Source organism: Mobula birostris, chromosome 14 (genome assembly GCF_030028105.1).
Source record: "Mobula birostris isolate sMobBir1 chromosome 14, sMobBir1.hap1, whole genome shotgun sequence".
Classification (NCBI taxonomy): Eukaryota; Metazoa; Chordata; class Chondrichthyes; order Myliobatiformes; family Myliobatidae; genus Mobula; species Mobula birostris.
Window position 1 is genome coordinate 18,989,974 of NC_092383.1, and position 15,757 is coordinate 19,005,730.

At 43.6% G+C, this 15,757-nt stretch overlaps 1 protein-coding gene across 1 annotated transcript in view; it reads right to left on the bottom strand.

Annotated features, from left to right (window-relative positions):
* slc24a5 (solute carrier family 24 member 5) overlaps positions 1-13,968 on the bottom strand; it is a 54,201-nt gene extending 40,233 nt beyond the window's left edge. The window contains exons 1-3 of the mRNA XM_072278172.1: positions 13,859-13,968; positions 6,445-6,657; positions 6,100-6,279 (exon numbers count right to left, since the gene is read on the bottom strand). Of these exons, the coding sequence (XP_072134273.1) occupies positions 6,100-6,279; positions 6,445-6,610 (346 nt within the window). The 5' untranslated portion in view covers positions 6,611-6,657; positions 13,859-13,968. The remainder of the gene's footprint in view (positions 1-6,099; positions 6,280-6,444; positions 6,658-13,858) is intronic.
* Between the last annotated feature and the right edge of the window lie 1,789 nt (positions 13,969-15,757).

Consider the following 15,757-nt stretch of genomic DNA (forward strand, 5'->3'; position numbering starts at 1 on the left):
ACCACATGCCCCTGCTTTCTCCCATGATGTTCTTGCTAGTAAAGAGCCTATTAAATTCCTCTTTAAACATACAGTGACTCGGCCTCCACAACGCTCTGAGGCAATGAATTCCACAGACTCGCTAACCTTGTGGTGAAACCTTCTGGTTTAAGACAGCGCTACTGAAGATGGGCAGCAGCTTGCTACCAGCTCATAAAGCAAGGACTATTTCATTAACGACACTTACTGTGGAAAATGTGGTAAACAAATCACAGCAAACAAAGTGGTGAGTGAAGGAGAGGCTGACTCGAGGGTTGATGGGTGCAATGCAAAGTCGGAGTGAGGCCAAGATGGAGTCAGGGTGTGCGAAGTGGAGTAAAGTCGAAGCGGAGACGTTTTGGAGTCCGCCTATGTAAACTGAAAGCAAGGTCTGGGCTGATTTGGAATGATTGGGTATGGGCCAGAATGGAGCAGTGGGGCCCAGGCCCAGACTGTACCAAAGTGACAGGGCATTCATCCTACGGCGAGTAACGACCCAGTGTTTGGACGATTTGAACGCAGGGAAGTTTGCTGGCTGCTCCACGACATTTGTTCCACTCTTTGCTGGGCCAAAGCCGAGGCTGTGAGACTGCTCCTCCAGCCTCCGTACCTGCGAGCTCAGCACCAATTTGCCCCACTGTGTGATGAACTGAGGCCGAGGCTGTGGCTGTGGCCTGCTTTGGCGGCTCCGGGCTTTGTATCTATAGATGCACTTTTGTTCTGAATGCTGTTGCTTGCTTTTGTTTGCACAGTGAGACCCCCCCCCCACCCTTTGTTGGTTCTGTCTCTGGGCTATATATGGTGACACATATTCACTGGTTCTCTGTGGGTTGGTCTTTTTTTAAAAAAAAGTTATTTCAGGTCTCTTGTGGCTGCTTGCAAACAGAAAAATCTCAAGGTTGTACAATTTATACACACTTTGATAACAAATGAACTTAGAACTTTGAAATTTACAAAATAACAGCATCTGTTAATCATAAGTTGGAACAATTTGATTCACACTGGGAAAAATGGTTCAACTACATAACACCTCATAGGCCTGATTTTATTCTCACAAATCAATGAATATGTTGTAAAAAAAAAGATCACCCCCTACTTGTACATAGTTTTTTTTTTGCTTGTTCTTTCTTTCCTCTCTTTTCTATAGGTGTATACCTCAGATAAATATTACGTGGAGATTTGTGGCAAATACGATTATATGATATATAATATGTACAATATCTGAAATACATCTTATGGAAATGTTTGTTTGATGATCAACTTCAATAAAAAATAAATTACAAAAAAAAACAAACTTTGAAATTAGTTGGAATACCCAAGATTGCTCAGCATCTGCTGAAATAATTGGCAGGCCAATGCTTTGGATTATGGTCACTTGCTCAAAACTCAATATACTCACAATATTGCTTTCAGTCCCAAGACCCTAGATGTTTACAGCTCCAGTGTGGAAATGGAAAATTTGCTGCTGTGTTCTGTTTTCCCACATGATTTCTAGCTCTGTAGTCCAGCAGTGAAACTCAAAATTCTGCTGGAGAATTGCTGGACGTATGCAGCAAAAACCAATTTCATTAATTTATACAGAGACACGACTGAAGGGGGAACAGGTAGCTCAAACAATATAACCTTACTCTGTAGTCAAATCTCCTTTCATGGTTTTAATTGTTTAAGTGATTTTCAAAATTTCCAATAATTAATGTTTTAACTGTTCGTGATATTTGATTTTTCCTGGCAGTTTGAGTGTCAGCGATCTTCAGAAGCATCCAAGCCTGGAGCTTCTGCCATTTATGTCAAAGACATATGGTTAGGGTCAGTGAGTTGTGGGCCTGCTTGTTGGCTGCCCCCAGCACAATCTTCGCTATGTTAGTCACTGACACAATAAAGGCACTGTATGTTTCAAAGTTCTAAGGAAATTATGAAAATATGTACATGAAATGAAATATCTTTATTGTCATTGCATAGTACAATTTGTCATGCACCAATACAGTGAAAATGAGTTTGCAACTCTCGTACTCAATGCTATAAAACAAACAAAATAAACAATAAATAAAATCAAGTAACCAGCCAGTACAAGGAATGTCCAGCAGTACAAAAGCGCCACTCAGATGCATGACAGCCATAAAAACAGTATTAAAGTAGCAATATAACAAATTTATGGATGACGCTTGATCGATTGGTTCAGAGCAGTTATAGCTCTGGGGAAAAAGCTATTTTTCAGTCTGGAAGTGTAGGCATAGAAAATCTTATAACGTCTGCCAGATGGAAGAAGTTCAAACAGATGATTGCATGGGTGTGTATTGTCCTTACAGATGCTTGTCACTTTCCTTAGGCAGCGAGAGCTGTAGGTGTCCTTCAGGCTGGGAGCTGTGTCCCAATGATCTTCTGTGCGCTAGAGACGACCCGCTGAAGTGCTTTCCTATCAGCTGCTGTACAGCTGAGATACCACACAGAGATGCAGTATGTTAAGATGCTCTCTATGGTGCATGGTCACCAGCATCTGTCATCATATACTACCTTAAGATTCATTTTCTTGCAGGCATTCACATTAAGGCAACTAAAAAAAAAAATGGAAAACTACCCATAAAGACGAACAACCATTGTGCAAAAGACAAACTGTGCACATAATAAATAAAACTGAGACCATGAGTTGCAGAATTCTTGAAAGCGAGTCCGTGGATTGTGGAATCAGTTCAGTATTGAGGTGAGTGAAGATATCCATGCTGGTTCAGGAGTCTGATGGTGCAGGGTTAATAACCATTCCTTGATTTCCAGTCTCAGTGGCACCAGCGAACAACGATTCCTCTGGCGACATCTTTCAGATAGCTAATCTCTTCACTTTTTCCTACACCTTCTGTTTGTTCTTCATCTCGATTGTGTTTCGGAAACTGTTGGAGCCTGGGACATGCAGTTGGGAGGCTGATTGAATGCTCTCGTGCTCTGCTGTCCCTGAGAGGACTAAGAGCTGCTTCAAGGAGAAGACCCGAGATGGGGCATGAGGCGATGGTGGAATCCATTTCGAAGCATCGAGGAGAATGCAGAGGAAATCAGTGGTGGCTTTCCATGGAGGTTACGGGTCGACAGCCGGGTGGGCAGAACTCAGAAGGCCGCAGGTTGGTGGCGTGGTGGTCGTCGTTCACGGAAGGAATAAGTTTGGTTCTGGTGGTGGGATGCTTTTGAATTTCTAAGATTTATGTGATTATTGGACTGTGGTGTATATTGCTCTCCTTCAGCTCTCTGTGTTCTCTTTCTTGCTGCCGACCGGGGTTCCGGGTGGGCGAAATGTTAATTTTTGAGAGAGGGACATCAAACCCACGACCCCCTCCCTCGCAAAAAAAACCAGCAACAATAACATCAAACCTCCAACCTACTCCTTCACAGAAAGGAGCAGCGACAATAGCATCAAACCCCGAACCTCCTCCCTCAACAGAGCATCCACGCAGAAAAACCAACAAGAACATCAGACCCCAAATCCCCAACCTGTAATCTCAAGGCAGTATATGGTGACATCTTCCAAGAGGACCACAAACTTGTCATAGGGTTTGGAGGCAAACCTCAATAACCTGGAGAGCCATGTTGACTGGAGTCAGGGCTTCATGCTTTGGCTGTTGGTAGGGTCACCCATGCCAAACAGGTCAAAGGGTAAAGGCCAGACTAAGAGTGGTCCATCGGTCCTCCAGGTTCAGGGATTCAGCTCAGGGCTAAAACAAAACTTTTACAGAAACAGCAATGAAGAATCCTTCTACATCTGAGTGCGACGGTACTCCCGAACTTGCATGACTGACAGCAGTGAAAACTGAGCTACTGATCACCACCAGGGATGGAGGAACTTCATTGCTGCCCTAAACGCCAGTGGCGTAATGGGCAGCAGAGAGATATGGTGACATGTACACTTTGATAATAATTTTACTTTGAACTTCTTTATCGTTTGTTAAATGACCTCCAAGGTATGGCCATACAACTATTTGTTAAAATCAATGCAATTATTTTAGTGTCACATTTTGCACAAACTCCACAGGCCTTGACTAGTGGGTAGTCAAGATTCTCCACCCGTAATGATGGGTGTGGCCAGCACCTTGTCTCCCAAGCAGCTTACCAAAGGCCCACATGAAGACAACAGACTTCCTGCCCTACAGAGCATTTGAAAGTGAATTAGCTTTTTAAGCAAGAATCCAAGTAATTTTTCTACCAATTCTATTATTTCAAGTTTATAAACTCCATGGTTGGACTGCTGGTGGGATTTGATCCAGCATATCCAGATCTTTAGTCCACACATCCAGATTAGTTTTCCAGCCTCATTAATTCAAGTTCATTGTCATTCAACCATATCATCATCATCATTAGGTGCCATGCCTGGTTTGAGCTTTGACTGCCATGGCCCACACACTCCTGTTTCGGGTCAAGTGGGTCAATGCATTGGTATTCATTTCCAGTTCTCTGGCTGCTGTCTCCATCATCATTTGTCTTTGTCTTCCTCTTGCTTTCTTTCCTTCAATCTTTCCCATAATTACTGTGCATTCTAACTCCTCTTTCCTAATCACATGTCCAATGAAGTTACGTTGCCTTTTCATGATCTCATACATTATTTCTCTTTTTGTGTTTGCTTTCTTCATGACATCCTCGTTAGATATTCGTTTCGTCCATGATATTCTTTGCATCCTCCTCAAAACTCACATCTCTGCTGCTTCAAGCAATACATATAAAAGTTGCTGGTGAATGCAGCAGGCCAGGCAGCATCTCTAGGAAGAGGTACAGTCAATGTTTCAGGCCGAGACCCCTTGTCAGGACTAACTAGACAGTCGACGTTTCAAGCCGAGACCCTTCATCAGGACTAACTGCCTCTTTCTAGAGATGCTGCCTGGCCTGCTGTGTTCACCTTCTATGTGTGTTGCTTGAAATTGCAGCATCTGCAGATTTCCTCGTCTCTGCTGCTTCAATTCATTTCCTCATGTTACTAGATATTGTCCAACCTTCTGAGCCATATAACATAACCGGATAAACGTAACATTTCAGTACTCTGAAGTGGGTTGTCATGCCTAGTTTAGTGTTGGTCAGTATACTCTTCATTCTCGTAAAGGTGTCTTTTGCCATCCCTATTCTTCTTTTGATGTCCAAGTCGCACCTGCCATCTGATGTCACCCAGCTTCCTAAGTAGCAAAAGTTCTTTACTTGTTTTATGTCTTCCCCATTTATTCTCAGCCTGCAGATAGGATTCTCCTTCTTTTTTGATATCACCATACATTCTGTCTTTTTGCAATTGATAGATAGACCCGCTTTCTTCAACAACTATATCAATTAAGTTTTGTAGTTCTTCCTCCGTACTTGCAATTAACAATGTCATCCGCATATCTGAAATTATTGATGTTTTCACCACCAACTTTGATTCCCAAGATGTCTCTTATTTTTTGTAATAGTTTCACCGTACGCATTAAATAAATCAGGGGAGAAAACACACCCTTGTCTAACGCCTCTCTAGATTTTTGTAAACTGATTTGCCTCATTGTTCAAATGGGGATAACTTCACTTGCCCCATCATTCAAATGTTCCCACAACCTATGGACTTACTTTCAAGGACTATTCACCTCACGTTCTCAATATTTATTGCTTATTTTTTATTATCTTTTTCTATTTGCGCTTGCATAGTTTGTTGTTTTTTTGCTTACTGGTTGAATACTCAAGTTGGTGCAGTCTTTCATTGATTCTATTATAGTTATTATTCTATGAGTATGCTCACAAGAAAATAAATCTCAGCTTTGTATATGGTGACATATATTCACTTTGATAATAAATTTACTTCGAATATTTATACTTTGATATGTATACCGCCAAGCAAACTAACATTCCTCCAGACCAAGGTGCAAACACGATACATATAACTGACACACAAAGTAATATTACCGCAAATATATTAGCAAATAATCAGGTACTTTTGCGACGCAGGTCAGAAATAAACAGGACAAAGCTACTGGCGCTTCACACTTGAACCCCAGTGGCATCAAACGTGTGTCAACGGGAAGTTGAACTTCGTAGCCCGGAAGGAGGTGCAGGTGTAAGAGATTAGGTGGCGGAGTTAACGTTTGCACTTACGTTCACTGATACTCTCCAAGGAAGGTAGGAAATAGTCTTCACAAACTATGTCTATAGCCAGCAGCATGTAAAGAATGATGATAAAGTGAATAATTATGCCTCCCTCTCTTCTCTCTTCCAGCGTAAAAAATCCTTTGGGGAAATCCGATGATGGAGATATTACACACTTGGTTGAGTTACCTGCATAAAGTCAGAAAAGAATCAGAACATTGGTATTTGTTTAAGTCAATTGCAATGTGATTCGAACAATGCATCCCACACAGCGGAGAGATCAGCACGCACAAAAACTTATTAAAACTGCATAAACAATCAGCTGCCTTGTGAAGATAATCAGAAGGAACTGACCCGCGATGGCCCGGCGAATTCGTTGACTGTTTCCCCGACTGGATAACGAGGACGCTGCTTTGTGACTGAGATGAGTTATTCCGTAGACAACCAGGAAGATTCCTACTGCAAAGAAGATCACTTCGCTTCGTCTTTTCCTAGGCATCAGAATTCCTACTGTATTCATTATTAATCCTGACTGGACTTCCAACGACTTGACCAGCAAACCTAAAACTATCACAATATTTTCATAGTTTAATGGTAACTAATGAGTTCCAGGCACTGACATGGGTTCAAACATTTATCACAACTGACTTTTAAGTGGAAGGCATTGGAGCTCAGATGACATGGTCACGAGCTGCATTAACTAATCATCTGAGTGAAGTAGCTAAAAAGCCAATTAAGTCCTTGCCCAGAGAGAAGGTTTTGAGGTGGAAAAGGGGAGTGGTTCCCTGGGGAAGGAGGAACGTTATATTTCCTTAGATAGCATGGAATGTTGGATGTTTTAATTACATGAAAAAGAAATGTCTAAAGTAGAGTAAAATCAAAGCCTTTATTGAATTTAATAGATTAAAGAAAGGCCCTGAGAGAAAAAAAAGTTTTGCACAGAAGGGAGGCCAACATACGTATGCTTTGAAGAAAGTCGGTTTTGTGTGATTGAATTCGATAAAAAGCTTTTCCTATAGCCACTTTAAAAAAATGCATCACAACTATTTCTCGTGACTGTGAAGATAACGGGGCTTTCACTGAAACTATGCGCAAGTTTAAAAAAACGGCCTTGTGTGCTATACTATACACTAGAGCCTCAATACCGAACCTTGGCTTAGTCCTTTCCCACCTACATCCGCGATACTTCCCCTGCTCTCAACCTCCTCAGTAACTTTCAATTCCCTGGCCCTGACCACCTCATTTTCACCATGGATGTCCAGTCCCTATACACTTCTGTCCCCCATCAAGAAAGCCTTCGAGCTCACTGCTTCTTTCTCAATAAAAGAACCAAACAGTAGTTCCCCTCCACCATCACCCTCCTCCGTCTCGCAAAACCGGTCCTCACCCTCAACAGGTTTTCCTTCGGCTCCTCCCATTTTCTCAAGGCTCCGGGAGTAGCCATGGTCACTGGCCCGCCTTTTTGTTGGCGACACAGAGCAGTCCAAGTTCCAAGCCTTCCCAACCCCTTCCTCCACTACATTGGTGCTGCTTCATGTACCCACGATGAGCCTGTCAACTCTGCCTCCAACTTCCACCCTGCCCTTAAATTCACTTGGTCCATTTCTGACACCTTCTACCACTATCTCCACCTATCTGTCTCCATCTCTGAATTCAAACTGTCCACTGACATATTATAGAAACCAACCAATATCCATGTTTATCTTGACTGTACCTCTTGCCACCCTACCTCCTGTAACAATACTATTTCTTTTTCTCAGTTCCTTTGTCTTCACTGCATCTGTCCCAGGATGCCTCTTTCCTTTCCAGGACGTCAGAGATGCCCTCCTTCTTTAGAGAACAGGGTTTCCCTTCCTCCACTGTTGAAGCTGCCCTCACCCCCATCTCCTCCATTTCCCAAACATGGGCGTTCACCTCCATCTTCCCGCTACCTTAACGGTGATAGTTTCTCTTGTCCTTAACTACTACTCCAGCAGCCTCTGCATCCAACACGTCATTATCTGCAACTTTTTATTCTTGCAAGTGGCCAAGGTGCTACCCCTGCCCATTCACCTCCTCCCTCACCTCCATTCTAGGCCCCACACAGCCCTTCCAGGTGAGGTAGCACTTCACCTGAGAATCAGCTGGGGCCATCTATTGAATCCAGTGCTCCCGATGCAGCCGCCTTTACCTTAGTGAGACCCGTCGTAAACTGGGCAACCAGGTCATTGAGCACTTTCCACTCAACCTGCGAAAAGCGGAATTTCCCAGAGGCCAAAGATTTGGATTCTGATTCCCATTCCTGTTCTGACACGTTGGTCCATGGCCTCCTCTTGTGCCACAATGAGGCCACCCTTGGGGTGGAGGAGCAACACCTTGCATTCTATCTGGGTGGCCTCCAACCTGATGGTATGAATATCGATTTCTCCTTCCTGTAACAAAAAAAAACACTCCTCCTCTCTTCTTCTATTCCCCATTCTGGCCCCTTACCTCTTCTAAATTGCTTATCACCTCCCTGGGTTCCCTTCCTCTTCTCTTTCTCTTTTGGTTCACTCTTCTCTCCTATCAGATTCCTTCTTCTCCAGCCCTTTACTCTTCCGACCCACTTGACTTGACCTATCATCTTCCAGCTCGCCTCCTCCCCCTCACTCCACGTTTTTGTCATCTTCCCCCTTGCTTTATTGTCCCAAAGAAGGATCTCAGCCCAAAATGTGGACTGCTTCTTTATTTCCTTAGTTGCTGCCTGACCTGCTGAGTTGCTCCAGCATTTTCTGTGTGTTTCCACGTCGTATATTTGATTAGGGGAGGAATCTAATTTCTACAATTGGGTTTTTAAATAATTTCCCCCTAATATTCTGTAACAATTCTTTAACATTACTATTGAAAGAGTAAGTGGACCATCATTAATGTTTACTGGTATGTAAATTGCAAACTAGAACTTGCAATGTGATATACGGTATTTACATTAATAAAACAATGCAATATTTTAATATAAATTATATGTAATTAACAGTACAGGTTCCCCCCCCATCCGAAGGTAGAGCGTTCCTATGAAACGGTTCGTAAGCCAGAATATCGTAAAGCGAAGAAGCAATTACCATTTATTTATATGGGAAAATTTTGTGAGCATTCGCAGACCCAAAAATAACCTACCAAATCATGCCAAATAACACCTAAAACCTAAAATAACAGTAACGTATAGTAAAAGCAGGAATTATATGATAAGTACACAGCCTATATAAAGTAGAAATTCTTTTCCACAATCATCGCCGGCACTGTTCTCCATAGGGAAAATCTCATGCAAGCACTGTTGGCAAAAAATACTCTCTCCAGGAACCTTTAAGCTATGAAGCTGCCAAATCATACCAAATAACATATAAAAATACACAACCTATATAAAGTCGAAATAATCTATGTAAAGTGTAGTATCACTTACCGGAATCAGGAAGACAGCTTGCCAAGCACACTGATGATGCTGTGTTAGGCTGAGTTGTCGGAGTTTGGGTGGTGCAGTGGCCCCCACCGTTCGGGACGCCGACTGATACCGATCCGCGAAGCATGCAGGGGTACAGCGGTAGCCCGGAGGCACCTGACACATCTTTAAGAAAAAAGCTGAAATAAACATGCTAATTAATTAGGTGCCGCCCGGCGAGTAAATGTCAGCCCAGATCAGAGGTGACGCAATTGGCAATCACCTCTGATCTGGGCCGACATTTACGTGCCAGGCGGCACCTAATTAATTAGCACGTTTATTTTGGCTTTTTTCTTAAAGACGTGCTGTGTGCTTCCCGGCTACCGCTGCATTCTCTGTGAATTGGTATCTGTCCACGGCCTGGGGGTTGGGGTGGTGGGACACTGGGGTGTCATCTCATCGTCTGTTTCCATTAGAGCAGGCAGCTCATCTTCTCCTATGTCTGCCTGCCTTGATGTCGAAAGTCGAGGTTCATCGTCTGCTGTGGCTGATGTGGAAGGCTTGCTTGACTGCTGAGCCTCGCGCATTTTTCCATCATACAGTTCTTTGTAAGCACTCAAACCATCTTGCAAATATCCCCTAAACCGACGTACCTTTTCAAAATTAAAGTCGTACTTTATCATTGCAGCGAAAATTTCACTCAGTCGCCTCACGTTCAGTTCCTGGACGACTTCACTTTGGCTACTGAATTGGGTTTTGATTGTTATTCTTTCCTCTTCCAATTGCATCAGCTCTTCATCTATCAGTTCTTGGTCATGGGATGCCAAAACCTCTTCAACATCATCTTTGTCAACTTCCACAAGCCAAACTCACTTTGTCCTTACTTCGTTCACCACGATCAAAACGCTTAATTATGTCTAGTTTTATGCTAGGTGTAACACCCTTACGAGCTCTTTTAGGCTTTTCCAACATCTTGCAAACAGCTGCTCACAGGCACGTGTTTAAGCAATGCTGGCCACAATGCTGTTCCGAATCTGAGGGAGAGCAGCTGCTCGGGGCGCGCGCTGATTTTTTTATCGCCGCTGACTTTTTTCGCGTGCTGCTTTTCCCCGTGCGCTGCCTTTCATCGTAACAGTGAAAACACCTTCTGTTAGCGAAAATAGGGAACCAATGTAGGTCTTTCGTAACAGTGAGGTTTCGTAAAGTGAACGTTCAAAAAGCGGGGGACACCTGTATTTTCCAGAACTCATAAAAACAAGGAATGTTGCTGTAACATTCATCCCACTGAAGAAAAGCGCTGTTTTCTCTCAATTCTGGCAATGTATTTGAAACATTTACGTTGAGACCATTCATTAGGAAGGGTCTCAGCCCGATACATAGACTGTGAATTCATCTCCATAGATGCTACCTTACCTGCCTGAGTTCTTCCAGAATTTTGTATGTGTTGCTCTGGATTTCCAGCATCTAGAGAATCTCTTGTGTTTTTGAAAACTAAAATGTGAGAGATATATAACACTACCTCTTCCAGTTGCTAATTAAACAGGCAGGGATTAAGAGTGGGCCTGGCTTTTGACATTGTCTTTTATCAATCAAGTCAAGTCAAGTCACTTTTTATGCAACACACATCAAAGTTGCTGGTGAACGCAGCAGGCCAGGCAGCATCTCTAGGAGGAGGTACAGTCGATGTTTCATGCCGAGATCCTTCATCAGGACTAAATGAAGGAAGAGTTAGTAAGAGATTTGAAAGTGGGAGGGGGAGAGGAAGATCCAAAATGATAGGAGAAGACAGGAGGGGGAGGGATGGAGCCAAGAGCTGGACAGGTGATTGGCAAAAGGGATATGAGAGGATCATGGGACAGGAGGCCCAGGGAGAAGGAAAAGGCGGGGGGGAAACCCAGAGGATGGGCAAGGGGTATAGTCAGAGGGACAGAGGGAGAAAAAGGAGAGTGAGAGAGAAAGAATGTGTGTATAGAAATAAATAACGGATGGGGTACGAGGGGGAGGTGGAGCATTAGCGGAAGTTAGAGAAGTCAATGTTCATGCCATCAGGTTGGAGGCTATCCAGACGGAATATAGGGTGTTGTTCCTCCAACCTGAGTGTGGCTTCATCTTTACAGTAGAGGAGGCCCCAGACAGTCCTTCCAGGTGAGGCAACACTTCACCTGTGAGTCGGCTGGGGTGCTATACTGTGTCCGGTGCTCCTGATGTGGCCTTCTATATATTGGCGAGACCTGACGCAGACTGGGAGACCACTTTGCTGAACACCTACGCTCTGTCCGCCAGAGAAAGCAGGATCTCCCAGTGGCCACACATTTTAATTCCACATCCCATTCCCATTCTGACATGTCTATCCATGGCCATTGATTGACAATGAAGGTGTTGGGCGATTCAGCCATATACCAGACAGTGAACCGCCCCCTCTTATGTGCCTTTGGGATGTGAACTTCCTACAGAACAGGCCTCAGCACTGCCAATGTCTAGAAGATTGCAGAACATCTCTCCTTGATTTTCCTCACACACCCTCACCCATTCTGAGTTCCTTTCCCTCTTCCTTATCTCATCTTACATTTCTGCTGATCTGTTTCCAAGTCCCCCTCCCATTCATGGCTCCCAGGTTTTGCCATCAGCAGTTCTGAACAGTAGTGTAGCAGTTGGTGTATTGCTTTACAGCATCTGCGGTAAGATCAAGATTCGATTCCTGCTCTTGTCTGTAAGGAGGTTGTAAGTACTTCCTGAGAACCTGTGGGTTTCCTCCTACTTTCCAAAGACATACGACCTAGGATGCTGTGTACATACATCTACTGATGCTTCTGGACACATCTTCAGTGATGTTCCTGGAATCATCGGGTGTTTCGGGTCTTTCAACATCATACAACCTCCTCCAGGTGACCCAGCCGGGGCTGATCAGACCCCAGCTTGTGTCCAGATGGCTAGCTACTTATGACTCCATGGCTCCCCTCTTTTGAGCCACAGCCATCTTGAGGCCCTCTCTGCCGCATCGGTGGTACTGTGGATGGCTCTCCTCTTCCTCTCTCCCTCGATGCCCAAAATGCTGAAGGCTCTAACTAAGGAACGGGCTGCGAATCCCCTACAACCAACCTCCACTGGGAGACACCTCGCTCTCCATCCAGCCTGCTGACAGTTGCTGACCAGTCCTGCGTACTTGGAGAGCTTCCTTTCAAAGGCCTCTTCCAAGCTATCTTCCCATGGGACTGTCAGCTCCAGCAGCACCACTTGCTTAGTAGACTCAGACACCAGGACAATGTCTGGTCGCAGGGTGGTGGCTGCGATATGGTTGGGGAACTTCAGCTGCCGTTCGAGGTCCACCAACAGCTGCCAGTCCCTTGCAGAGGTCAGGATGCCTGCAGATGTTCTCTTGGCGGCTATTGGCTGCTCCCCAGCTCTGACAAAGGCAATGGGCTGCTTCGCCCACTCAACTCTGCGCTGACGGCTTCAGCGATGGTCTTCAGGACCTGATCATGCCTCCACCTGTACCGCTCCTCACCAAGTGCCCTTGCGCAGCCGCTGAGGATGTGCTCCAGGGTTCCTCTCTTGGAGCACAGTGGGCACGCAGATGACTCTGCCTTGCCCCATGTGTGCGGGTTTGATGGGTTTGTAAGCACATTGTACACTGCCTGGATGAGAAATTGGATGCGGTGTGGTTCGGCTTTAATAAGTTGTAGGCATGCTATGTAGTTGGGTGCATAGCAACACTTGCACATCTTGGACTGTGTTGAACATTGATGCAAAATTCTGTATTTCACTATATGTTTTGATATACATGTGACAAATAAATTTAATCTCTTAAAAATCTCTTTATCCCTTGTAATCCACTCAACTCACACCTCCTAACCTGCTTTGGTTGCCTCTTTCTACCTGCCCAGCCTAGCTTCTGTTTTCCTCGTCTCTTTCCCTGCCGAGTCCCCGCATCTCGTAATTTTCCCAATTTCAGCTTCTCTCGCTTTCTACCATTCTGGCTTCCACTCAGGTCCTGTAGGTAACACATGTGCACGTAAAGCCAAGCCAGGCTTATGCACAGCTGCAGCACTGGGTGTGAATGGAAACTCTCGAGGTGTGGCTGGCGTCAGGCGTTTCTGGCTCTTCTTCCTGACAATGATCCCATCTCAGTCCTTGTCCAAATCCAAGTACCTTCCAATTTTCTTTTTACCCAGAGTGAATTCAAAATAATAACAGAGCAATGAAATAATTTGTCTTGTCCTGTCCTATTGATCATTATTGAATAAATATGTACTGGGATTGGGTAGAGGAAAAATCAATCATTACAAGAATGTGAATTTTGATCACTGGAAACAGCTTTTGTAACTGGAAACAGCTTTCTTAATCATTTCAGATGTTTTTCTGCGATTACTTTCTCACCTTCGGTGATACTGCTTCTCCTGTTTGCAGTACAGGTTGGACACCCCTTATCTGAATTTCCAAAATCCGAATTTTCTTTTTTCTGAGCACCGACATGACGTCGCAAATGGAAAATTCCACAAGGCGCTGGGAAGGTTCCCAGACAACGAGCAGGTCTCTGCGCAGCACAGACAATTCTGAGAAGTGACCTCACATATGTAATGAGCAGAAGTTAATGAAAAATAGAAAAAAAAATACTGCATAAAGGGAAAAATAAAGATTTTGATCATGTAGCGTCAATTTGCCGCTTAATGGCATGCTGATCATGAAGCAAAGATCTATCATGACAAACTGAAAATTGAAGGTAATTGTGAATATTCAGCAGGCTGGTTGCCGAAATTTAAGAAAAGGAACAGCATTAATTTCTTAAAGTGTCTACTGATCACGAAAATCTAACTCCAGAACAAGTCCACAATGCTGATTGTCTTTTTTTAATATACCCTACATAATGGCATTACATTTTCAAGGCACCACTGAAGAAACTCTAGCACCAGAACATGTCTACAATGCTGATTGTGTTCTTACTTTACCTAAACCGAAAAGAAAGTAAAATACAAATACCATTTAATGTAACGGTTTTGATCGAAACATGTCATCGTAGGTGGAGACTGAAGACCTGCGGTTGCTTGTTGTTGTTCAACAGCTGATTCAGGTATTCTCCCGAAGCTGCTTTTGTTACCCTGCACACATTATATTCTCATTGTATTAATGGTATGCAATAATTTTTACCGTTAAGTACATACGTGTGATGAACAAGTGTAAGATAAAAACCCTGTAGCACAAAAGCTCAGAGTCAGAAATGACGATAATCCCAAGATTTCTCATTGTATATTCAAAAATCTGAAAAAAAATCCAGGTGTAATGTTCTGTCATGTCTGGGGGTCTGGCAAGTTAGATAGGAAATGCACTGACTTTGAGTAGGTATATTAATAATTTATTTACAAACAGTAAAAATTCCGACCTAGCATTTATGTTCCCCAAGTCACGGACATTACAAATCTGAATATTCAACAAACATGCTCGGTTAAAAGTGCACGTAGAGTATACCTTCTCAATCATCATGTGCATCTTTCCCAACTGTATTGTGAAGAAGACGGCAAGCCCCTTCCACCTGCTATTTTTATATGCCTAGAATGTGTGGGCACATAGCCAAGTGGTTAAGGCATTGGACTAGCAACCTGAAGGTCGTGAGTTCAAGCCCCAGCCAAGGCAACATGTTGTGTCCTTGAGCACTTAATCGCACATTGCTCTGCGACGACACTGATGCCAAGCTGTATGGGTCCTAAAGCCCTTCCTTTGGACAACATTGGTGTCCTGGAGAGTGAAGACTTTCCAGACACAGATCCATTGTCTCGCAAGACTAACGGATGTCTTTACTTTACTAGGATATTTGAACTGGATTGAGCTGGACACCAGGCACCTATCCAACAGGAAAAGCAGCTGCAGCTTCTAAACTAACCAATCACAATGGAAGCGACATTGGACAGTCAGAATAAGGTACGCCCTCACAGGACACCAAGACACTTCCAGCCCCAAGCACTTTGGATAAGGAATACACAGCCTGTATTATTCTTAAAAATTGTGCTATTTGTCTTCTGCATGCTGATTGTCAGTCTTTATGTATAGTTTTTCATAAATTCTATTGGATTACTTTATTTTCCTGTAAATGTCTGCAATAAATTGAATTTTGAGCCAGCAAAATTGATAATAAATTTTACCTTGACTAAAGAATCATGCTAACTCACACACTAGAAGGCGCGTCACCTAAAATGTTTGACTAATTGTAGACTTCATCCTTCCATGGTACCATTCTTCTTTCAACAGTGAATGTCAGGTATCTCCCAAATAACCCAATCTGTT